The following is a 27,146-nucleotide window of genomic DNA, read 5'->3' on the forward strand; positions in this document are numbered from 1 at the left end:
GTGCTCTCATCAGTATTCCAGCACAGGCTGGAGGTGCTCCATCCCAGCATCGCTTGCCTGACAAGCAGAACAGCAAATATTTACACCGGTGCGGCCGCCCTCCCCCCTCCTCCTCCGTCCGCTGTCACCGCAGGAGGTGGGCAGCACGCAGGGACTAACAGAGCAGCTATTCAAGCGGCCCACCTCAGACTCTCACAACTGATGTCACAGAGGGCTGCAAAAAAACAGCTCTCCCTCACTCACTGAGCGCCACCACCCAACCCCCACGACCAGCAACAACCTCCTCCTTGTGCCTGATGAGTCCCTCTGCAGGGTCCAAATACTGTGGCTCTCTTGTCAGAATGCACCAGCGCTCCCCTCGCACAGAAAGAGCAGCGACGCCAGGCATTACTGCACTGATAAACACATAAACACAGCAGCCAGACTGACAAACACGGCCCCTTATCCTCTCTCGACTCTATCTCCGTAATGACAGATGTTTGGACAGCTGAGGAACTTCAGATCTGCTCCAAGTGAGATCAAAGCTGCGCTTCCCTCGGCAGAAAGCACAAATGAGGGTGCACTTTAGCTTTCAGAATATCCAAAATGCCAATATACATACGGTTTCAAACAAAACATAATTACAATGAAAAACCTACACTAACAAAAGCACAGACACACAATTGTTCAAAACAATTCACTTGAAAATGATGTCATCATAAGCAACATATACTATTATTATATATTATATATAACCAAGTTATAAGTTATAAGTCTAAGTTATTAAGAGCAGAATGGTGGGACGCCACCTAGAAAGGTTAATCTGCGGTCGCAGTCACAAAAGGGAAAAAAATCATTACTTACCAATAACTAGATTTAAACCAAAAATCTAAACTAATGTCAGAAATATTTCACAATCCATAAATTGTGGAAATATGATTGAAAATATTAGTGGGTTTTAATGCAGTAAAACAGTAATAAATAAAATCAATGAAGATCAACTAATACATTTCCTGTTAAAATAAAATGAACACTAAATTTAGTCAAAATGTATAAAAACAGTACATTTATTGAAAATTAAATATATTTATCTAAATATAAATCAAATCTAGGCTGTGCACATGGTATTTGGAATCCTCCACTGGCATTTTACAGTATACATATTATCGATTAATTTATCTATAATTGAGAAAAAATGTTTTTACATCAAAGGCTGTGCATCTAATCAAACTGTAATTTTGGTGTAAATTTGGGACTGTCAGGCCAGCCAAATGCTCTCTTGAAATCTTTGAAAACCATAAATAAACTACTGAAGGTAAAATAAATTACAATCCAAACCACATTAAAAACAGGTTCACTTGAAATAAGGATAAACGGTTTATGTCGACTATAATTTGTGCAATGAATTATTGGTTGCCAAGCACAAAGTCATCAACATTCATTATTGTTTGATAACCAATTTTCGGATGTGTTTGGTCCTCTCATGATCTCAAGTAAAACGTGGGTTCAGAAGCAAACCCACTGATTTACGAAAATGTGCCGCTTGTTGCCATACAGCAAAAGTCAATGGCAACCTGAAATTTTCAAGCTAAAAAAAAAAAAAAAGAATAAAACAAGAAAAACCTTTAATGTGGTCAAATCTTCTAAAGACAATACATTCAGATTATAGCTCTGTTGTTATTTTTTACAGATAATCTAGAAAATTGAGTTAACTAATTTTACAGTTAAAAAAAAACAAACAAACAAAAAAACTATGTACTGAGTACTGACCTGCAGCTGTTGTCATTGGTGTCACCCTGTAACGAGTTGACAGTTCGTGCCAGACCCAATCGCGCGAAGGCATGATAGTAAGTGAGATGTGCGTCGGACAGGCTGTGAATACCATCCTCTTCATCAAAAACATTCTCCCAGTAGGCCTTGAGACCCGGCATGCCCTGCGGCACACTCCCGAACAGGAAGACATCCAGCTGGTTTACTATCTCTTGATTTACACTGGCTTCAAACTTCCTTGCAAAGAATGTGGGCCTGGTGGTTTGCTGATGGAGACAAAGACAGAGAGAGAAAGAAAGAGAGCGTGAGTGTGAAGACAAAGAGACGCTGATAGACAAGACAGCCTGCTGAGACTTTAGAAACAAGAAGAGAAAGAGAGATAGTGACAGAGCGAAGAGACTGAAAACTGAAAAGCGTGGTACACCATCCAATATGATGTGCTAGAAGGGGGAAAAAGCGGAAAGAATCGGAGACAAAATCTCCAGAGATAATTGACACCAAAAATAAAAATCAAAGTGGCATATGTCTGGTATGAAACGGTGGTGTTGCTTATTATTCACATCCAACTTGGCTCCCCGCAGACTAACATGTGTAACTTAAGACAGATAAAAAGAGGGACAACATCTGAGAAGAACCAAAGAGATAAAAACATCTTCACGCTTGAAATAGCTTTCAGGTGACACCAGACCCCTGTCAGACATCTTTCAGGAGACCAACCAAGAAGATGGAAAAATCAAAACACAAACCTCGAAAGGAATGAAAATTCCCCAAAATGTAAGATTCTGTCATCATTTACTCATTTCCATGTTGTTTCAAACCGTTATGACTTTATTTATTCCATGCAACACTAAAGGAAAAATTCTGAAGTATCAGATCAGTATGAGTCGCGAACTAATCATTCAGACTGGTAATTGTATACCAACTGAGTTATTGGAAAGAATGATGCATAAATAATTCATTCATTGCAACTTGTGAACCAATTTTTTTTAATTGCATTGTAGCGACCGTTACTTCTGTGTTCCACAAAAGAAAGAAAGTCATGACTTTTTTTGATGAATTTTCATTTTTGGGTGAACTATCCCTTTAAATAGTATTCAGTAATTTTGTTCTTTTTAAACAGTTAAAGGCGGCGAAAATGTGAGGAAAACATTTAATAAAAGTGATTTGAAGAGGCTCTTTCATATGGTTTGGGACTTTATAGGGTGAGGGGTGAGAAATGCTCGGATAAAAAACTGAACTGTCATGACACATTTCAAGCATCCCTTCTTCCCCCATTGTCCTTTTTCTTCAGAGCTGTCTGTGAGAAAGGAGGTATTGTCACAGGATAATTACTCAACACTCACTTTGGGTATGCCTTCAGTAATAATGACCCGCTAAACGCTCACAGGCCCTTCCCCCAGCACAGGCCTGAATGAGTTAACCGCACACTCTGTGAAAGACTCCATTATATAGAGGAGTTGTGGCTGCAAACATTTAGCAACGCTCGAAATACTGCGCTGATGGTGCTGGGTTTTCAGGCCTCATTCACAACAGGGAACACTATTTATAAATAAAACCAAAATAATGTTAAAATAAAATGGTACTTAAATTAGAACATATAAACATCAAGATTCACCATTACGGATGTTGACGTTCCAAAAAAAAAGTGGCTTCTTCAGCTGGGCTGTTTTGAAAAAAAAAAAAGTGAGCAAAAGTGGCAAAAGCTGCCTGATGTGGCACATGGTGATGATGTCATGGTTTGGCACACGAACGCACAGTAGGGAGTTTATGAGGAAACGGCCTGCCGAATAGACCGCTGCATCGTTTAATGTGAAACCATACCGCAAGCAGCACGACATGGAGGTAAATAGAGCAAGAGAGAGAAAACTAAAAAAGGGGAGAAAATGCAAAGTTGCAGTTCTATTGCAGCAGAATGGAAAAAATAAAACACAGCCAGCTATGTGAAAATCACCAGGCTGGGAATGACAAGTTTAAAACTCATTTCAACGGGGCCTGTAGCTCCAGTTACAGTAGGGAGAGCGAGTCACCGAGGTCGGCATGACTATGTTAGGATTGACTCTGTACTGGAGGCCAATGAGAGACTTCCAGACCAAAGCTAGGGGGGAGAGAAGGGAATTGGCTGCTGCGGTCAAGCTCCACGGCCTCATTCCACATACTAGACTCACTACCAGAATCCTTTTGATGAGAGACCGCCTTGCAATTGATCCCTCATCGTCCTTTTCTGCCGGGCAGAGTTAATTACAGATCCCCTGTGTAGGCACGAGTTAGCAAGGCTTTCCTTTAGTTGAGTCTCATTGGATTTCTAATCACGATTGAAATCGCTACTGACTGGAGAGCTTGTCTCACACTATTAGGTGTTTGTTTAAGGTAAATTAAAGGCCTATTGTGCTTATTCAGACTAAACAGGACGCGGCGTAGGTCTCCTTCAGGCGTGAGGTCAGCGCTGTCACTGAAAAGGCTTTAAAAGAGTTTAACTAATGATCAGGTTCATTGAACTGTTCCTGTTAGCGCCGGCTGCACTGATACAGTTGGACAACGAGAGGACTGAGAGTATCGTGGGAAGAGTACAAGACGCTCACCTGGAAACGGGGCAGGTCGGAGGGCTTGAAGTCGTTCGGCGAGCACCCGCACCAGTCAACGATGTGCTTGTATTGACACTTGCAGCCCAGCTTTCGATTCCAGTTAGTGATGCGAAGGTTGTTGTCCACCATGCTCTCGCAGTGCGGACTGTTCTCCAGAACTGTGTGTAAGAACGACTGCGAAGACAGAAGGAGAATAGGGGAGGAGGATGATAAATAGGAAGGGACGGCAAGAGGTGAAGAGAAAGAGAAGAAAACAGATGACTAAGAGGTTGAAACAGAATAATGACATCTGATAAAATGAAGATGGATGTCTAACAGAATAGCCCTGTCAGGAGGTCTAGTGTGTTAAATGTCTACATCAGTAAAAAAGGGCCAATTGCCTTCTCAAGCCACAATATCCAATATCTCAGCGGTGAATAACTAGACCTAGACAGAGTGAAGAATCCAATTTCACCGTGGCACAGCAAAAAGCCCTTCATTAAAACTAACACACTGACAGTCATTTCAAATGAGCAAATACACAATGCAAATGAGCAAATACAACTATGCAAATTCATTCTCGCTTTTTGGAAATTTACTCAATTTATCATCGTAAACTTCAACTTTGGCGAATAAGTGAGAGAAATTAATGGAACGCCAATCTAGTGAATTAATGTAGAAGAATCTTTGTAATATTGTGCAATGCAAAAGTCATTTTCTTGATCATTATTTGTCTGTTTTTTTATTTAAAATATCTAAACAGCCTTAAAACAAATACATTTTATTTACAAGCAATTTTGTCTAAGATAAGACTTGTTTTCAGAGTATAATATTATATCACGAATATATATAGCAATATTAAACTTTTATTTTTACATTTATACCCCATTTTTTTCTAGTTTTAAACAAGAAACAACAAGGATAAACATAATCCACTATATATTATCGAAATAGAAATATATTATTTAAGTAAATTGAAGCTGTTTTAAGATGGAAGTTGTAATTTCTTTTTGAAAAACAATATTTTTTACTTCTTTAACATGATTTTGGAGCGTAATTTGGCATCTCACCTCCGCAGGTAGTAGCGTGTATGCGTAGAAACGCTTCATGTTGGTCACGAGGTCGTCTTGAGAGTTGATGACGTACTCCACGAACATTCGGTTGAGCAGAAACCAATCAGAGCCTCCATCCACGGATATGCCTTCTGGAATTTTCCTGTCTCCAAGCCGCCACATATGGGTGTCACACTCGAAGAAAAGCCGGTCCAAACCTTGTTTTCTGATGAATCTGTTGGCGATGATTATCAACAATGCAAATTACAAATTTATTTTTATCGGTTATAAAAGGCACCCGTTCTGAGCCTCGGGCACCGTAAGCCATCAGCAGTATCACACATCAGCACTCACCGAGCGTTATCTCTACCGTGAGACTTGATGAAATTCATATCTCTGTATTTGGACAGGAAGGCCACCAGCTGATCATTGGTCCTGAGGAGAGATTGAAATAGTGTTGGAAGGGAAAACCAAAAACTAGTGAAAGAGTAACAGAGTCTGCTAATCAGGCTAATGAGCCACAGTGTAAATGAGCGTGGAGCATGAGGGATTCTGGGCGAGTCCGAGCTCACATGCAGAGCCAGTTTCAGCCCCAAATGCCAGCTGCCCTGTTTCACTGCCTGTCACAATGCATTGCCTGAGCGTTTGTAGTCATTTTTCCCCATACACACTGCTCTCTCACGTTTGTTTTTTCACTGCAGGCTTCTGGTAGAGAGGAAATGACTTCACACTAAAGATAAAAAAGAAAACTTTATTTATCGCTACAATACATGGGGCGGTGGAATTTGTAAAATGCCTTGCTCAAAGGAACAGCAGCTCTTGGCTCTCATTTTTGGGGATAAAACCAGCAAATTGTTGGTTACTATCCTTGGCTCTGAACAAGAATCAACAATCCTATATCAGCATGCAAATATGAAAATGTTAAAGGTGCCAAACCATTACATTTTGTTTTTTAAATTATGCACTTCTTAAAAAGCTTAGAAATACTAAAAACAGACAGCAGACCTCAGTTTGAAATGATCCTCGAAAAATTACTTTAAGTGGGTGGAACTGAATTAATTGTGAAAATAGGTGAAGAACATCTTTCAAAAAAAGGCAACAAACAGTAATAAACAGCTGAGGTGAATTTGTTGAACATGTGAATTTTAGCTCAGTAAACGCTGCCATTCTATCATCACTTGCATGATGTCGTCAAAATGCCTACAGCTGCACACGTCAATCATATACCACTTTATCTCACAAGTTTCATTTCAATAGCTTAAGGCGATATATCATCCACCGTTCATTATAAGACCACATTAAATGTTTAACTGGTAAAAAGATGAACATGCACAAATGCACTCTGACCTGCAGTGTCTTTCCTGTTGCTTGACTGTTTGAAAAAGGTCAGCATGGGAAAGCCAGTGTGGCATTTGAAACGAAACCTTGCTCCAGTGTTTATTGCATGTACAGCTGACAGTCACTCAGGTTATTAGAGTGCTGTATTCTGTAACCGAGCTACCAGTGAGATTTCAAATCTGACTGCAGTGCCTTCAAAACAGTGCAATAATAATGAGCATCCGTCCAAGTGGGAGAGAGCAGGAGAAAGAGAGATGGAGAGGATGTTTACGCTTTATTATTTTTGAGGTCTCTTCACGGTATGCAAATTTTCTGTAGGCAGGGAATACTCCGATGACCTTGCACAGTATGCAACCAGATCAAACCATGAGGAATATTGTATCCCATAATGCAATGAGCCCAACTAAATCTTAATATCATAATACAATCTCTAAATCTCTAAATGTATGAACTGGAAACGAATGATATCTTTTTTGAATCCTTTTTGAAATCAGACTGCCAAAAATTTGGATATTTTTGCACAAAGCAGTTGCCATGTGGCAACAATGTAGCATAGAACAATTTGAATTTGCATACTGCATATGCATAATAATATAATATGACCAATCACATAAGAGTATACAATCACAATACAGCACGCAAATTACAGTTAGACAGGAATCGTGAATGTTCTAAAAATTAAAGTCAAATTGAAGAGTTTAATGTTAAAAGTGCCGTACCATTTAATTTCACTTTTACATTTGTATAAACCTTGTAATTCACATTAACATTTGTATTTACATGTTTAGTTGTGGCCTAATGGTTAACGAGTTCATTCTCAGTACCGGCAGGAAATGTAGGTGGATGAACAGCGCTCTCTTCCACTCATTACCCACAACTGAGGTGATCCTGAGCAAGGTACCTAACCCCCAATCACTCCCCGGGCGTCACAGCAAAAAAAAAAAAAAAACCTGTCCACTGCTCCGGGTGTGTGTTCACTTGGATGGGTAAAATGCAGAGCACAAAGAGTATTGGACACCATACTTTGCTACACGTCATTTCACTTCATTCATTTTCAACAACTGAATTCTGAATTAAACATGCAACATAATGAGGTTATTTGGCAACAATGTTGCACTGTAGAGTTTGATAGTTTATTGCATAAAGCAGGGATAGGCAACTTCGGTCCTGGAGGGCCACTGTCTTGCCGAGTTTAGCTTCAGCCCTGATAACAACTCACCTGCCTGTATCTATCTAGTAATCCTGAAAACATTGATTGCCTTGTTCAGGTGTGTTTAATTAGGGTTGGAGCTAAACTCTGCAGGACAGTGGCCCTCCAGGACCGAAGTTGCCTATCTCTGGCATAAAGCAAAACTATTTTTTGACATAGTAGCCTGTACATAGTAAATATGGTGCAGTATGGAGTAAGCAGTAGTATTCCATTACTATTCTGAACATTGTCAGAGACATGGAAGGCTTGAGGCAGAGATTGAAGGCTATGTTCAAAATATCATACTAGGGCTGGGAAGTATATTGAATTTTTTTTACCATATATTGATATATTTTGTATAAATTATATAGGATGAGGCAATACCGTTTATATGGATATACAGTAGCTTGATATTACGACGCATTTGAAAAATAGAGGATCCTGAGTGAGCTGCTGCAGAGAAAGTGCATGAAAACAATTTGTCCTAAACATGAGACATGCGTTATATTTAGAGCTTAGAAATAACAGATATGGTTAACGCGGCTTACCCTGCCATGTGCTCTGACAGATACTTGTTCTGTTTAATACGTTTGAGATGTGTTTTCCACAGTGCAGAACTTCCATTTCACAGGTATATTCTCCATTTGTAAATGTTAGAAAGACAAGCAAAAATGTTCATTTTGCTGTCAGGAGCGGACGAGCTTTATGCAAATGAGTTTCTGCTAAACTTCATAGACTTCAGTGAACAAGCGCGCCAAACAGACAGAGCGCAATATAATAGGAGAATTGTTTTTATTTATTTACATTTTTTAGCTAATTTAAAGGAACACGCCGACTTTTTGGGACTTTAGCTTATCCCCAGAGTTAGATAAGTCCATAGACATAAACTTTTCATCTCCGTGCGTGCCGTAACTCTGTCTGACGCACCCACCGCTAGCCTAGCTTAGCACAAAGACTGGAGGTAAACGGCTCCAGCTAGCATACTGCTCCCAAGTGACAAAATAATGCCAACATTTACAAGATGGCTGTGTCATGTGACCTTGTTATTTGTACACATTGTGACTATACAAATCACAACATATAAAGAGGAAAATGTTGGCGTTATTTTGTAACTTATTGGGAGCAGTATATGGAGCCGTTTACCTCCAGTCTTTGTGCTAAGCTAGGCTAGCTGTGGGTGTGTCAGACAGAGTTACAGGATGCACAGAGGTGAAAAGGGTATGTATGGACTTATCTAACTCTGAGGGATACGGTGAATAAGCTAAAGTCCCAAAAAGTCGGCGTGTTCCTTTAACTTATGCTTTAAAAAGCATTATTTTTGTTTTTAGACTCTAATGTTGTTGCTAGAATGTAATGTGATAAACATCGTTTGTATTGGGCAAGATGTGAAATAATTTGTTTTAATTTTCTTAATTTCTTTTAATCTAAATGGAAAAAATGTAAGAAAAAATTATATATATATATATATACACACCGAGATATGATTTTTGGGCCATATCACCCAGACCTATAGCATACTATCATACTAATCTTACTATTGCTGCAGTATATATGCATGGATACCACAATGTGATGCTCAGCATTTCATTTCTAGTGTGATGAATTAACCAGAAGTAATATCAATATTCTTAGTTTAGCTTTTTCTTGTCTAATTATTTCATTGAACTGATTTTTTATTTATTTATTTTTTATAAAACCGGATATATATATTTTTTCAAGATGAAGAATCCTACACTTGCAGAGCTGCTCCGTTCCAGAAGAGGGCATCATGGAGCCCATGTGACCACATGGGAAGAGGAGAACAACACAATCCAGACTCATTGTTTTCTCCTTTTCTCTCTTCATGGAAAGGCTATAAATACAGCTGTGCTGACTTAAAAACAGGGCCGGAGGAAAAGAGCAAGATGGTGCGGATAAATGGAAGAAAAGAGCCCGGCGCTCCCAACAAAGGCACTGTGTAACGGAGCCCTCCGCCTCTGGCGTCCAGCCTCGCCTATAGAGGAGAGAGCTTTTTGTCAGCCCCTTTCACAGGCATCCATGCAGAAGGATGGACATCAGGAGGGAATTAGAGGGGAAAATAAGCGGCTAAGTCACCAGACACAGGTACTGCATGTCCCTCGGCACAGCAGTCACGACATCCGGACAAAACGTTCTGCGAAAGGGCTGTGCACAGGTCTTTAGGAAGGCCAGCACTGAAGATGTCCCCCCAGGACCTCTAACACGCGTTGTCATACGCAATTAGTCGGTAATGGGAGCAGCCGCTATGAAGCCGAGCAAAGTCTGCAGTGTCAGCAAACACACTGTGGCTCTAAACTGGAAGTCAAGCGTGCATTCGAACATTGTCTGTGGCTTTGTCTCTGTCTCTCACCTTTACTTCCTGTCTCACACTCGCTTTCTCTGTCAAAGCCATTGTGGCAAGAATGTGAAAAAAACATGGAATGTCTGGATGATAACCCTTTATGTCTCTGGCCAAATTCCAAATTGAGACGAGGTCTAATAAACTCCAAACAGGCTTCGTCCTCTTCATCTGTCAGTCTGTGCTCAGTTCTATCCAATCAGAGGAGATCTTTAACCTACAGCAATAGGATGAAACAGCTGGGTACCAGAAGTAAAAATACCATTAATTTTCTCTGTAGGGGAACTGATTTTAACAATAACTTTGTTAGCTACGAGGTTGTTAATCGATGGTATATGCTTTTGTTGGAGCCATCAGCTTGCATGATTTCAACTTCTTTTTTAAATAATCGTGTTCAACAGCAGAATTTCTGGTGAAAACCTACAGAGAAATCTTCACCAATCATAGAATCACGACATGTAAATCACACCCGTATATTAAGCGCCCATGCAAGTGATGTAGTCAAGTTTCCCTATGCTCTTAAAGTACTCAAATATTTGTATGCATAATATTCAGATTTTGCAATAAACAAAATATAGTTGTATATAAATATCTAAACATCCTATGTAATAAACATCTTTAAATCAATAGTTATATTTTACCATCGTTTTTATTTCTATTATGTCATTTGCCAGGCTTGATGGGATTGCAGCTCCTTCTCTCATTAAAGCAGTTAAATACAGTCTTGTACCTATGCCATTTTGTCCGATTTTCAAATACTTTCTTGCTTCAAATTAAAGTTTTGTAATGTTGTATCATGTATATATATATATATATATATATATATATACACACACACACATTGTGTATATATATTATGACTCTTCTTATCTTTTGTTGAAGTTATTTTCCTCACAGCTTCCTCTCTGCTGACCCCTGTTTCTGTTCTGTTATTGGACTGAGAAATAACTCTCCATCACCACAACCGGAGGAGCCGGATCAGACTCCTTAATGGACCGATTTGTCCTCATGTTTTAGAGAAATGGTGTTTCTGTACACAGTATAATACAAATGATAGCAACTACATCACTGCAGTACACACACACACACTGACAGGCTACTTATAGCATGCACCTGAACCCGACTCAGCGTTGGAGATGAAAATAATAATTTTATTTTTCTTTGATGTTCCGCTTTTAAAGGGGCTTTGGCTCACAGCTAACTTCCCTATCCGGTCTGGAGGTGTGGCATGTGACGGAGTGATAGAGAGGCAGGATTAACCTTGAACAGCTATGCGGGACAGGCCAGAATTCATCACACGGCCGTATCGATCTCAAACACCCTGATTTCTGAGGGCTGCAGAAAATGACATGGCTGTAGTATTGATTGTAGCCGGGGGAGTAGCTGGGTTACTCAACCTCTCATCCTGCTCTCATTATGGACTGAAGAGTTATGCACACTAATGTCATTTATCATGGTGATAATTCAAATCTTCAGACACAGTTCGACTTACAGACAGAAATGACACATTGAGTTACAGGTAATCATGAGATACTGAAATACTGGAGTTTTTTATTTTACTCTTCCTCAAATATTTGGGGTAGACTTCAAGTTCCTTGGTTTGCTTTGGTCTTGTGGCTCCGTCATTATTAAATTGAGCTAATTCTGAATAAAAAAGTACAATCTCCACAATACGCTTCAATGTAATCCCTGAACAGTTCTATGAACCATCAAGCTTGTTGACACCAGATCAAACAGCTAATGGTGATCTCAATTACCCATAATCCCCTGCTAAACTAAATTGTGACATTGCTTGGAACTAATCTCCCAACAGCCCACGGCTAGACGCAAGTCAGGTGTTAACTCAATTGTTCTGTGGCAACCAATAAACTTGAATCGTTCCTGAGAGAAAACAATGACAAAGCAAGCAATGCAAATGATATCAATAGAATAATCAGTAAAAAGTCGAGTAATGAGAGAGAATGATTACTCACCTGATTGGGTAATCAGCAGCACTCAGGTTGATGAAGAAATCCCAGGACCAATCTCGCATGGCCAGCAGGTCCTTCATGCTCTTCAGATACATGGTGAGCAGGCTGGCACCACCCCATATCGTAGACATGCGCCACGATGTGACCCGGACGTTGGGATACTGGTGTGCCAGAGCCACCATCTGCCTGTGCAGGTAGTTAGATCGCTGCAGGGTGAAAAAAGACAGGCTCTGGGTAATTTGGAGCCTGAGAACTTTATCTGGGATCAGTCAGTCAAACGTGACTAGAGTTATCATGAGATATAAACAAAGTCTGACCTTGTGGGGGAAAACTGATTAAATAAAGTGAATGAAGGCTTTTCAAACAGCAAAGAGTTTCATGTACCTTGTGTACACCTACACATTTTCTTAATATATTTGTCCTGTTCACATGTTAATATCTAAACATCCTAAAACAAAAGATACATTTTCTTGAGGAACAAAAATTGCTCAATATATTAGATATTGTTTTCAAATGTTACAATCTGTAACAATCATGTTAATCTAGATAGGCCAGTGACTGCCAGGAATAGGCTGGTTGACGACCACGAACAGAGTGGCAACAGCTGGAGAGACAGAGAACAGCATGGAGAGACGGCAACCGGGGCAGGAAGGCCCAGCAACCCGACTCGCATCTTCTGTGAGGAAGAACCCCAACACAGCTACGAAGAGTCCCAGAGAAAAATACCCCCAGGGGAGCCGGGAGCCGGGAGGAGGGGGGGGGGGGGGGGATGAGCACCCCGAACGGACGGTCAACCAGGCAACGGACCACGCAAACTGACAATCAACGACGAATACCATCTGGAAAGAGCTGCAAAAACCCACAAGGTCTGAAGATCCACCAGACCAAAATGGGATGTTTGGTGAAAGTGCAGCCAGAGCAGCGCTCAAGGAATTACTTAGTTTTGACGCAGGAGGAACTATGCCAGAAGCACGCTGCTACAAACCAGTACTCCAAGAACCGCAGGGCAGAGAAGATTGCATAGCTGAGACAAGAACTCCGACTCCTGAAGAGAGAGTTCTGTAAGCCGCGCTATATTGGTCCAATGGGGGTTTCCAATAGCACGGGGAAGGTTTCTTGCGCGTTCCGTCTTTCCAGCATCTCAAAGTAATTTGGGTTAAATGCAATACATTTCTCATATGTATTTACTCGTTATTTCATCTGACTCCATAAATGAAAGGTTTTGATAATATCTATGCATCACTAAAAGTGAGCGAATGTTTGATTATTACTTTTAGACTATTAAATGAACAAGGTCAAAATCAGTTTGAATAATCAAATGTAACAATTTATTAAATCAGGTATCAGGTCAATTGTATAATCAATTCAAAGATAATCAATATAAAACATGAATAAAAAGAAGAGATGCGAACCCAACCTGATGCAAGTACATGAGGCTGGAAGTCTCGGTCACTCCCAGCCATCACGGGCCAGTCTAGATACAGAAAGCGCCCCGATTCCTCTGCCGCATTCCATTAAATAGCCAAAACCTCTTTCACATGTTAAACAATGGGAATTTACATTCAGAGTTGACACCTTTTGGGGGTAGGAGACCATTTGCCTAGAGACAACCTTCCTTTCTGTGCCAGTTTCTCTAAACTTCTCAAAACCTGATTTCTTTTTGTTTAACTAAGTTGGAAATGAGACATTTGTACCACTCACTCTGAGACATTTTAAATGATACTAAACATAATAATCATTCATATTAAACCACATATATATTCTTGTGTGAGTCTTTAGGCGTGAGAGGGAGTGAGACTGTATGGGGGAGGTCAGATGTTAATTTCCAGCAAGTTCCTTTGTTTCATAGACCAGTCTATCTCTCCAACCAGTTTCTCCAGCCTTACAGTTCAAAGGGGGCGACCGAGGATATGAAGCCAGGGCTGGCAGAACTACGGGGCATCCTCAGAAAGAAGCTGCTGGCCCTCTGCCGAGCAGAGTGGCATAGGAGGCGGGCTAAGGAGAGAGCCAAAAGACGAGCTGCCTTCCTTGTAAATCCTTTTGGGTTTACCAAACAGCTACTAGGCCAGAAGCGCAGTGGCCAACTTTCTTGCTCAAAAGAGGAGATAGGTGCCTATTTGCATGACACCTATAGCGATGCAGCCTGGGAAGAGAACCTTGGCGAATGCAGACACCTCATTAATCCACCTATATCAACCATTGACTTCAACATCAAAGTACCAGGTTGGAAAGAAATTCAAGCTGTTGTTAAGGCTGCCAGAACCAGCTCAGTACCAGGACCGAATGGTGTGCCATATCTGGTGTATAAGAGGTGCCCCAAGCTCCTGCATCATCTGTGGAAGATCCTGAGGGTCATCTGGAGGAGGGGGAAAGTTGCCCAACAATGGAGATCTGCAGATGGGGTGTGGGTTCCGAAGGAAGAAAAGTCAACCACTATAGAGCAGTTTAGGACCATCTCGCTGCTAAACGTCGAGGGGAAGATATTCTTCAGTATTCATTCCTAACGGCTGTCAGACTCCCTAAAGAACCAGTTCATCGACCCCTCTGTCAAAAAGGAGGGATCCCAGGGGTTCCCAGGTGCCTAGAACAAAGTGGAGTAGTGACACAACTGATTAGAGAGGCTTGTGAAGGGAAATTAAACCTGGCTGTACTATGGCTGGACTTAGCCAATGCGTATGGCTCCATACCCCACAAGCTAGTGGAGGTAGCATTGGGGAGACATCGTGTTCCAAGCAGCATCAAGATCCTCATAATGGATTATTATAACAACTTTAATCTGAGGATCACTTCAGGCAAAGTTACATCTGAGCGGCATCATCTGGAAAAGGGGATTATCACTGGATGCACTGTTTCAGTGATTCTCTTTTCCATGGCCATGAACATGCTGGTCAAATCCGCTGAGCCGGAATGCAGAGGCCCCAAAACCAAGTCTGGAATCCGTCAGCCCCCCATCAGGGCATTCATGGACGATCTGACTGTAACAACTCTAACAGTCCCAGGATGCAGATGGATTTTTCAGGGCTTAGAGAGGTTAACCACCTGGGAAAAGATGCGTTTCAAGCCGGAAAAATCCAGATCCATGGTACTGAAGAGAGGGAAGGTAACAGACCTGTTTCACTTCTCCCTAGGAAGTACCCAAATCCCATCAGTCACAGAGAATCCTGTGAAGAGCCTTGGGAAAACCTTTGACTGCTCTCTAAAGGATGCCGCTTCCATCAGGGCAACAAATGAACAACTGGAGAGCTGGCTGAATACAGTTGACAAGTCAGGCATACCGGGGAAATTCAAAGCTTGGTTATACCAACATGGAATCCTACCTAGGATATTGTGGCCATTGTTGGTGTACGAATTTCGAATTTCCATTGTGGAAGGATTTGAGAGGAGGGTGAGCAATTATCTTAGACGGTGGTTGGGCTTGCCAAGAAGTCTGAGCAGCATTTCCCTCTACGGCAAAAAGAACAAGCTAACGCTGCCGATCAACAGCCTTAGTGAGGAGTTCATGGTTACCAGAGCAAGGGAGGTGCTTCAATACAGGGATTCCAAGGACCCAAGAGTATTTCAAGAGGGCATTGAGGTCAGGACTGGCAGAAAGTGGAGGGCACATGATCACCTATCACATGCGGTGGAGCAGGCAGAATCTCAGCTGCGTCATAAGGAACTGGTGGGTCCCGTGGCGATTGGCCGTGCAGGACTGGGAAGTACTCCAACAACCCATTACAACAAACTGAAGGGTAAGGACAGGTGGGACCTGGTCCAAAAAGAAGTGAGGGCAGGGATCGAGGAGCAGCGTGCAAGCCAGATGGTGGGATTGAGGCAACAGGGTGCATGGACCAGATGGGAAGATGCCATGGAAAGAAAGATTTCATGGGCGGAGCTGTGGAGGACTGAGCCCTATCGCATCAAATTTCTCATTCAGTCTGTCAATGACACCCTGTCCAGTCCATCCAATCTCTTATGTTGGGGCAAGGTTGAGACTCCGGCATGTACCTTGTGCCAGGGAAGAGGATCGCTGGAACACATCCTCAGCAGCTGTCCTAAAGCACTTGGGGATGGCCGCACCCGCTGGCGCCATGACCAAGTGCTGAAGGTGGTTGCTGAGTCCATTACTACTGCCATCAATCAGAGCAAGCGTTTACAACCACCAAGGCGCAAAAATTTAATTCTTAAGAGCAGGAGAACCCCCGCCTTCCCGACCTACAGTTCAGACAGGCCTGCTAGGAACAGCGAATGCCTGGCAGCTAAGGGTGGAACTGGGGAAGCGATTCAAGTTCCCCCGAGACATTGTGGAGACTAGCCTTAGACCCGACATGGTTCTGTTCTCAGTAACATCGGAGCAGGTTATCTTATTGGAGCTAACAGTGCCCTGGGAGGAGAGGATGGAGGAAGCGAGGGAAAGGAAAAGGGAGAAATATGCAGAGCTGGTGGAGGAGTGTCGGGGATGGGGGTGGCGTGCACAGTGCTTTCCCATCGAGGTTGGGGGAAGGGGCTTTGCAGAAAAGTCACTCTGCGGGGCCTACAGCCTCCTGGGAATCACAGGAGCACGCAAGAGAAGAGCCATCAGTGCAGCTTCAGAGGCTGCAGAAAAAGCCTCAGGATGGTTGTGGATCAGGAGGGACAAACAGTGGGTGAACGCTTCTTGGACACAGGCTGGGAACTGATCACTCCCGGTCGGGTTGCCTGGGTGAGGGGGTCTGAAGTTGAAAGACCCAAAACCCCCTATGACCCCAGGAACTATAACTGATGGTGTGTCCAAAAGTGCATCACAAGGTGTATGTAACAATCATCAAAGAATTAAATTTAATTAAATGTACTTTTCTTACCTTATTGACAAAAAGTCAAGCATAAATCAAGAAAATTTAGCAAGGATGCACAGATATTAAAATTATGTTCAATAGCCAAGGATTCTTTACATGCTATGGCCAATAACCGATAAATTCCAGATATTGATATGCAATATTACTTTGTCTAAAAAAATGTATAATAATAAAACACAAAAAACTCAAATCAGTCATATGAATTTAGTACAATATGAAAAATGTATAATCATTTTGAGATTTGCTAAACATTACACTGAACAGTGTTATTCAAATATTAGTGTTTTTAAATATTAATCTTAAGAGTTAGATGACAGCAAAGGAAACCTAAACAATTAATGTACAATTAAATATAGACCGATATACATCCAATATTGAATGATACATTTTTAAAAATTCTCTAATATATACACAATATTGTGTATCCCTAAACTTTTAGTGAAGATTATGCTGAAAATAAATATTTATCTAAGCGAACACAATTTTACTTCTCAAGTACATATATCTTGTTTTAATGATGTTTAGATATTTTACTAGAAAACAAGACAAAAATCCTAAACAAGTGATTTTTTGGTAGTATAGTGCTTGTGATAAACTTGTGAGTGTGAAGCACTATGTTGGTCTTCAGACATCACAGTCTTTGATTCCCTATGCTTCCGTGTTACATCACCCCACCTTTAACACCTCTTTTCCTCTGCTCGTTTTATGGAGCCATAAAGCTCGTCTCCACGATGATGGACTGATTGAAAAGCAGCTCTTTATCCTGCTTTTTCAAAATTACAAGACAGAGTACTCACCCTACGCATTCCTGCCATAAATTCAAGTAGCTTATTAAGTGTATTTTTGTATGTGTAATTAAGGGAGGGGGTTGCAACATTATGTGTGTGTGTGTGTGTGTGTGTGTGTGTGTGTGTGTGTGTGTGTGTGTGTGTGTGTGTGAACAAACAGCCTTTCATGTTCACACTCTATCACTTGCCAAGCTGAAAGAGTGAATGGTGTGAAAGACACTGAGGTATGGCTCTTTAATAATCCTCCATCACACTTTTGAAACAGCGTACTGAATGAATGGAGTGGTTTGGAGCCCACTGTTTACCCAGCATCCTCCTCTCTTCCTATCCCCCACTATTGCTCTCAGAGACGATCAACAATTCACCCAACAACCACCTAGTTAATTAGGGAGTTTAAATAGTTTATTTATATATTAATATATTTGTTAACACCTTTACAACTCCACAACTCCTCTCCTGCTGTTCAATCTTTTCAGAATATTCTCACCATTATACAAATATAAAAATCGGATGCGTGTTGAAGACATACCTGGTCCACATGAATGTAGTAGAAATGAGATGTGTGGTATATGGCCTTGAAGAGACGCTGCACCTGGCGAGAGGCCCGTCCATGGACCACCAACATGAAGGCTATCCGCACCGGTACCACAGGCACAGTCTCCATCGAGTCGTCCTCCCATTGCACATTCACATTCACTTTGCCTGCGCAAGCACACACACACACACACACATTAGCCAAAACAGACTCTAGACTAAATTAGCCGTTTCTTGATATAACACATATTTAGGCTGTCAGTTGTCAGAAATTAATTTAAGGGCAATGATTGCACCTGGTATTTGATTTTCAGAGGCATTTTTACTTTTATGAGGGCATGATGTTTTCTAACCATTCACAAATACAAATAAAAATCTGATTAGTTTGGCAAAACCTGTCATTTAATCATTTTATTGATGTACACTAATGTTGTTTATAGAAATGAATACTTTTATTTGTCAAGGATACATTCAATTAATCAAAAGTGATAGTAAAGATATTCATAATGTTACAAAAGACTTATCTTTCAAATAATTGCTGTTCTGCCGTCACTTGCCCGTGCGTGTCGTATCATATCCGTAAATAGAGAAAAGTTGTTCTTTCTACTTTGACGCATGTGTGAGTGGCGTAGGTTAGTTGTCACAACGAGCGATAAAGGTTGACATGAAGCAACTAAATCTCAAACCTCCAGGGAATCACTCGTAAAAAAAAAAAAAACTGAACAGAGGAGCTTCTGCTAACAAAAAGAGAACACAACAAAGCTCATAATAAAACAAGAATCAACATTGGCTTGGCTTTTTGGAGATGGCGAGAACTGAGGGATTTGAAATGTTGTAAAAGCGATGTGCAAATGCCATTTTTATTACTCAACAGGTGAGTTAACTATTTTATTGGACAGATGAATTGCCATATGTAGCCCTACATATGTTCGTAGTTAGTTGTAAAGCATTACTGTGAAGGGTCATTTCACTATGTTTGTTGTAGCGCTTTGCTGGAATTTATTTTCAATGAAATACAGTGTCTATTAATGTTTATAGCTACAGTAAAGTCTTAAGCATAAGATCCTTTCCATCTAAACTGGTTATTTCTCTTAAGCCTAATAGTGAATATGTTACGAGCTGCAGGATAACCATATTCATCCACACAGTCATGCAGAGCCAAAGCACAACCAAAACATTGTTCTTCTGCAGAATGCATGCAGTTTTGTCATTTAACTGCTAGAGTGCCAAAGTGTTACATAGTGAACCTTTAAAAAAAATCTTACCAAACCATTGTATGGTAGTTCTAAATTTTTCATTTGAATAATTATGGCTGTCATAAAAAGTAGTTTTCACTGGTTTTTGGTCAATATTGTCACTTGATTTCAATGTGATCACAAATTTTAGAGGTTAAAGGGAGCAAAAATACTGCAAAAAATGAGCAAAAACAATGCTTTCATTTTAGAGAATTAATGAAAAAACACTATTTTAGCTGACAACTCATTCTGGCAGTCGCCATCTTTGATATTTACTTTTGCTAATATAGTTACAGTTATTATTCATGAATATTGTGGGAATAGAAAAAGGGCTTTGTTTAATATAAGAACAGGACAATTTAGGAGACACTCCTGTTAGTAAATAACTCCATCACTCTCAAAAACTGACTGTGTGGTGCAGTCATTGAGAGTTTCCCTCAATGGTCCCAGATGAAACAGATGAGCCTCTGTAACACTTAAACCGAGTTGAGGGCACCTCAATCCATCCGAGAACACTGCTATAGCGCCGGAATCCAGAACCGCAGCAATCCACCACATGATCACCTATTGGCCTATAAGTGTTTCACTGATACAATCTCCACAATAGCAGATATAAGACACCATCCCTGCCTTCCTTCAGACATATATTCAGCGCTCACAAATAGCTTGGCACAGACCACAAGGGCTGAGCCTCGGTCATTTGTGGCTTTCTAAAAATGCACACAGAATAAATACATGGCGGACTTCTCTCTCCATGTCATGGTATAGCCTGCCACTTCTAAAGAAGGGCAAGCTGAATTACTCATTACAGGCCACGAGGTTAATTTTAAAAGCTCATATGAAATTACACTGAAGGCACTATGTTTTGGCATAAGGCCATGCTGACTGAAGACATGGACCATGAGGGGGTAATGACTATAATCTGAGATCTGAGCCTGTCGTTACTGTCCCAAACGGCACCGGTCTCCCAGACCCTGTGAGGGAGCAGGAGAAGGCACCGCTCCTGGCCCTCAGGGAGGACCTGGCTGACCCTGGATGGGTGGAGGCTGGGAAAGGCATGAATGTCCTTTATTAAAGGCAATTACACCATCTTAACTCCTCAGTGTCCTCTGTCTCTATGGGGTGTGAACTGGCCAGTTCATCATCTGTCCCTATGCTTAATTTTGTTTCCTACTTGTTCTCAGTGAAACACTGGGCCTTCTATCAGAGTATGTGAACATCTAGGAATAGAAGTGGAGTTGTGTGATTTCGCCTGAAGCGGTGAGCATTTTTAAAAGTCGGAGCATCTGTGTTGCTTCTTGCTTCAAGATCTTTCCGATACCGCTCCATCACGAGGCTGACACAATCACGGCCCACAATGCAAGAATTTAAAAACAGTGTTAATAGACTTGCACTGTAATAGAGACAAACACCAATAATAAAAGTTTGGGTTTGGTCAGAATTTTTACTTTTTTGAAAGAAGTCTCTCAAGCTTGCATTTATTTGATCAAAATACAGTCAAAACAGTCAGCTAATATTGTAAAATTACTACAATTTAAAATAAATGTGTTCTATTTTACTAAACAGATTTTTTTTTTTATTCCTGTGATGTCAAAGCTGAATGTTCAGCATCATTACTCCAGTCTTCAGTGTCACATGATCCATCAGAAATAATTCTAATATACTGATTTGCTACTCAAGAAACATTTCTTATTATCAATGTTAAAAACAGTGCTACCAAATGTATTTGAGGAAACAGTAAACCTTTTTTTCAGAATTCTTTGATTAATAGAAAGTTTAAAAGAAAGGCATGAATATAAAATAGAAATCTTTTGTAATGTTATAAATGTCTTTAATGTAATTTGATCAGTCCAATGCATCTTTGCTGAATAAATGTATTAATTTCAATCAAAATGTTTTTACTGACCCTAAACTTTTGAACAGTAGTGCTTTTTTAGAGGAAACAAACTGTTTTTACATAAGCTAAGGATATAAATCTCAGAGTACAGTGGAGCAGAACAAATATACAGTGCAAACAGTATTAAAAAGGAGTAGATGGGACCCTAAAGAAAAAAGAATAGAATGGATGTGCTTCCAGTCCCTTCAGTTAAAAGAGTTTAACTTTTGGTTAGAAACATTGCTTGTTTTTACTCTAGTAAACGCATGGACCAGCCTGGATAATATATGTTTTCTACAGAGACTAATTTCATAACACCACTGTCAGATTTTAGAAAATAATTCTTCACAAAGAGCTTTGGAAATTTCAATATTTCTCCATTCAAGTAAAAAGCTGTCAAAAAGGGCCACCGAGTTTAGAAACTTTGGCAGTATTCTCAGTTTAGTAAATCTATTCTTCAGACTTCTCTCAACAGTCAACAAGAGCAAATGTTAAAAATGCACAGATTTCTTGTGGGCCCTCATGACCGACAGCCTGGACCACATTTGAAACTCATTCATCTGACGATATTCATTAAAAACCTGCCGCCAGCTTCAAACTTGCGTTGCTTCTGTGCTAATTGCCAAACATTGAGGCAAACCACTCACTTGTTCGCCATCAATGTCTTCGTCGGTTACCGCATAATGCAATTACTGTTTATAAATACATTCAAACACCATCCATGTGGCTAGGTCGGTCTACTGTACTTGCTGGAAATAGAAGAGTTCCTGCCCTGCCCCACCCCCTTAAAACCTCTGCATGTCCCAGACTCTCATGTCTCTGTGGTGATGTCCCTGTCATATCTGTCAAAACCCATTCTGGTTTACGGAAGTTTCTTCAGGCAGAGGCTCTGAGCCCCGAGAAGATATGTCACTGTTCTATTTGAACGCATCCATAGCCCTGATTTGTGTGCAGAAGACTGAGCACTGCATAATTGCATGAATATGTTTTCTGTAGTCAGCTATGGGAGATGGAGAGGGAAAAAAGACACTGTGCAGCAATTACATCCGTCTAACCTCGTGCGGAAATCCAGAATCTCATTTCCAGCCTGTCTCTGATTGTAATTACAAGTGCTGTGAATGTCTGTTACCAGCCCTTTGACTCTTAATACACTACTTCCATAAACCTCCAAAGACAGGATGGCAATTATTTCAGGAAAACCATCATTATTTTGAGCATTATTTATCTTAAACTCCCATAAACTCCAGCTAATGTTTCGCTTCATGCTAGTACAGGTTGATGATTTTAATTAGTCCTCATCCCAAAAGAAAACGTCATAACATTGAGTTAAAGACCCGACACGCACAGTTTTCTGTCCAGTGGTGACGTACTTTCTTTTTAAACAGGAAGTTTGAACAGTAAATATCAAATAGCTCATCCCCTTAAAAAAAGGCTTTAGTAACATCACAGCAATGAACCATTTTCTATTGCTGGTCAGTTGCAGAGGGGTGGGACATTATCTTTCTAGAGAGCATCTGAAACTACAGTATGTAGTGTAAGAAGGTTGTGTAGAATTAATAATCAATATTTTGGTCTATTTTCCTGAAAAAGATAGACTTTTAAATGTATATATCGGAAAGTCACGATGAAATGGAAGTAGCGACACATCTACAGAGTGTAACAGGTTTTAATAAGTAGGACGAGAAGCCGGGAACTTGCATCTATCTGTTGTTGGATTTGGATTTTGGATTTTGAGATGTGGGCGTTGACTTAAATTAATGTGAGTTTGTAGGCGATTGTGGAGGGCTGGATTTATGCAGACTAAAAGAACTGGAAAAGTCCAGCATACGTCACCAGAGAGAAGTCTGTTATTTTGAGTTAAGACATTTTGATTAAACGTTACAAGGTAAAAAAAAAAAAAGCTAATAAACATGGACTAAAAGCCTCAAAAGTCCTATTTTGATTTTATGATGCCTTTAACATGGAGCATGAAGTTTAAAGAAAGTCAACTCACCCTCTACGGGGCAATAACGGGTGACCTTCTCGGGCATGAGCTGGCGTTCTTTGTGGCGGCAGTAAACCTCCACTATCTGCTGCCGGCACTCCTTGGTCTTGGCGCGAGAAAGGGCGGAGATTGCCTCTTTGCCGCTGATCTCACATTTGGGTGGCTGGTCGTATTTGATGTCTGCAGTGGGTGTGGCCGATCGCTTGGCCTGCTGGAGGTGGTGCCGGTGCTGCTGGGTTTGCTGAGGACGAAGGGTGGGATTGGCCCTCCGGTGAAGCTCGGTGTGCGTCTGATTGTAGCCCCCTTTGTTCTGTGCATACTGAATGACCTCATTAGAGTTCTTGCCCAGGCTTTGTTGCGCATGCGCCTTCTCCAGAAGGCCTTGTTTGTGCTTGCCAGGCGCATGTCTCTGTGTCTGCGAACGTGCCCCGAAATTACTGTTGTCTATGTTCTCAAAGTCTTTGGGAACGGAGTTCTCGTTGTTGCTGTCCACACGGACTTTCTCCTTGGGCCGGTGCGAGTAGTAGCCTTCCTGAAAGATGAAGACAAAACAGCTGAAATCAGTTACTGCTACCAACCGAACATCGTTGTCATGCCAACCGCCCACAGCACTACTTAGTTTTACATTTCAGAAAGCATTTACTTGTGTGCTGTAAAAGCCTGTGTATTTACATGTGTACGGGTATATGAGGAGTTATTTGGCAACAGTAAATATATTCAGAAGAACATGTAACCTTATCTGCCTTTAACCACACAGTAATTCACAGGGAGCATGACTTCGTATGGGTCATTTTTGATATTTTGCAGTTTCCTGCAAATGTCACTGTTGATGAAATATTCCACAGGCAACGGTGTGCAACAGGAAGGAGGTTACAGCCATGCCCTAAGCGCTGATCTGATTGCAGGAGACGTCTCGGTTGCTGTGAAAGCTTTAGGAGAGGATATGATCTCTGACATGACAGGATGACGATCTATCTAAATGGTGTTTTGCAAATAAATGCGCTATTTTTTTCTCACTTTATCTCTTTATATATTTTGCTGATCATATTAGCAATCCATTTGCCCATTTCAGCTTAAACATACAAGTTAACCAACTCAGTCTTATACTGAACAAAGATGTTGATTATTAATTCATATAAAATTTTCACACAACAACGGCTATACATAAACACAATACACTACCATTGAAAAGTTTCTGGTCAGAATTATCAAACATGTGATTAATTCTTTTAACTCCAAGGTGGAACTACATAACAGTCAATACAACATATTGAGTGTTTGGAAATCTCAGCCTTATATAAATTGTGACAACAACCATTTCAACATTACAACAACCACTTGTAACATTCTCACTAACTTCCCCACGCATCGAGTCTCCCGACTTCTTAAACAGTTCCTATGCCCCTGTCAACTGCTCTTATTTTTCCTCCTCGACTCATTTTGTTCACCGATTACAGCGGCGGTCTTAAAGAATACATAACAGTAGACAGCAAGAGACATTAATAGGAGGAAATGGAGACAAACGAACAGAAAATCAAAGAGAAGGAGATGAGGACAGGAAGTAAGACTACACTGCTGCAACTCTCATTTCCTTATTGTTATGGTGCAATTTGTCAACAGAACATTTATTAATGCTTGTTGGTGAACTCGGAGAGTGTATTATTTGCGAGGGAAAACTTTCGAAGACAAATCCCTGTCGCGTCACCCACACTTTGGCCCTCTAAAGGCTGCCGTTTAGAGCCGACTACACTCCTGTCTGCTACTCCTCCTCCTCTTTCAGGAGCTTTCAGGAGGAAATTACAGTGCCCCGGATTAATAGCCTGAGCAACCACAGGAGGTAAGTTAGGCTGCTGGAGAGAAGACTATCGATCGCTTGCAAAAATCTGTCATTTCCCAAGGTGCTCTGGGAGCCCTGCTCTGCACCGCTGAGCACCTTGGCAGTCGCAGACCTTCTGTATTCTCTCTCAAGGGGAGGAGGCTCCCCTCTCTCTTGCATCATCCATCAGAGGAAGGGTGGGAGTCACACACTCGTTTATCAAGCACACTTTTATCTGGCTCTTTTTCTGCCTCTCTGATGGCGAAGAACATCACGGGCCACACACACACAAACACTAGAACTGGGAGGTACGGCAGTGTATACCGTAGATATGTGTCAACCGGCAGAGATTCTGCTATATCGTCAACACTGACGCACGATTTAAAAAATCTAAGAAGAAAAGCGAAAAGTACAGTCTACTGTAACTGTGCCACAGATGAGCACTTCTTGTGTACACAGCTGGATTGATGACAATAAGAGCAATTTAGTTTTAGTTTCTGGTGTAACTGTGGATATGTATGATTGCTGATATAAATGACATAAAATATAAGAGATGACATCCCTGCAGTCATTGGCATAGCGGTGAGGAACGCTCCAAGAATGGAATGCTGCTTTGCCTGTTCTCTCAATGCCTCACATCAGAGACTGTTTGACAACTATAGTTATATGTAACTGTACACCTTAATGGTTTAAATGAATGAATAAGGTTTGAGGGAGAGTGCACACATGAAACTTTAAACCAAACAACACTCCCTTAATCTGTCCTGATTGTCTTCCGACTTCACAGTCCAGCAGCTAATATGTGGATACTGTGGGAATAATACAATATTATTTATGAAAAATGCTCTGATCCAGGTTGACTCCATCTCTTGATCCGAGTCCTATTGGGTGAATCACATGAATCCTGTCAGGAACTTAATTTCTTAAAGAATATTAAAGAACGAATTAATGGCATAAAAAAGTAACCTCTTTACAATATTTTCAAGACAATTTCAATGACATTTATATAATTGATAGATATTTGACCTGGACATGTTTGTGTGAGATACATCTCAAGTCACCTTTATCTACATAGTGCTTTATACAATAAAAATGGTTTCAAAGCAGCTTCACACTAACAAACAGAAAAAATAATATGACTTCAAGGGTCATTAAACCCGTCACTTTTTATTTAAGATACAGTAGAATTTAAGCAATAAATGCATTCATTTTTTAACAATAAATTGGAAAAGCCACAGGGCCTTTGAATATTGTTGTGGACAATGAAGCATCCTGGAGTCAAAAAGATTATGAACCACAGCTCTAACCAAGTATGAACAATAATATTGATGCTCTTCTTTTAGCATGCACCACCACTCAACACTGAACTGAACAACAGCCGAAATGCATCATTTTCCTGTTATCACTTTAAAGCTGCTATGAACCAATCTGTATGGCCTGACTAATAAGTAAAGATGTATTCAAATTCAATTATAAAAAAATGCGGATAATGGTCGTCCATAACTCCTACAAGTCATGTAGTAGTAGCACTAGCACCCAAGTGCAGGAGATGAGTCGCCTGGATACCTACAGGTGAATCACATCTCAGCAGAAGCTAGTTGGACTAACAGCAATGGGACTGAATGGAAGCACTGTTAGTCAACTATTATAAGAGTCATAAATACTTCAGTCCTCTGTGAAGCTGAAGCAAAAGGACATCAGGAAACATAACATGACTCAGCTTAAAGCTTAAAGAAGAGGAAAAATGCAAGGGGAACGGATGTGTGAGCTGGTGCACGTATGGATGTAGACATGAAATGTGCAGTCATGCAATGAAACTATGCGACTATGACCCAAGACAATGGCCCAGGAACTAAAGCATCACTTTTCATGAACAGCATCTCA

General features: G+C 40.8%; 1 protein-coding gene across 1 annotated transcript in view; it reads right to left on the reverse strand.

Moving 5' to 3' along the window:
- xylt1 (xylosyltransferase I) overlaps nucleotides 1-27,146 on the reverse strand; it is a 60,445-nt gene that overhangs the window by 9,850 nt on the left and 23,449 nt on the right. Inside the window, exons 2-8 of the mRNA XM_079609536.1 lie at nucleotides 23,456-23,978; nucleotides 18,347-18,519; nucleotides 12,219-12,421; nucleotides 5,717-5,797; nucleotides 5,381-5,597; nucleotides 4,329-4,505; nucleotides 1,750-2,015 (exon numbers count right to left, since the gene is read on the reverse strand). Of these exons, the coding sequence (XP_079465662.1) occupies nucleotides 1,750-2,015; nucleotides 4,329-4,505; nucleotides 5,381-5,597; nucleotides 5,717-5,797; nucleotides 12,219-12,421; nucleotides 18,347-18,519; nucleotides 23,456-23,978 (1,640 nt within the window). The remainder of the gene's footprint in view (nucleotides 1-1,749; nucleotides 2,016-4,328; nucleotides 4,506-5,380; nucleotides 5,598-5,716; nucleotides 5,798-12,218; nucleotides 12,422-18,346; nucleotides 18,520-23,455; nucleotides 23,979-27,146) is intronic.

The sequence above is a fragment of the Phoxinus phoxinus genome (assembly GCF_949152265.1).
Source record: "Phoxinus phoxinus genome assembly, chromosome: 1".
In the NCBI taxonomy this organism is placed as follows: domain Eukaryota; kingdom Metazoa; phylum Chordata; class Actinopteri; order Cypriniformes; family Leuciscidae; genus Phoxinus; species Phoxinus phoxinus.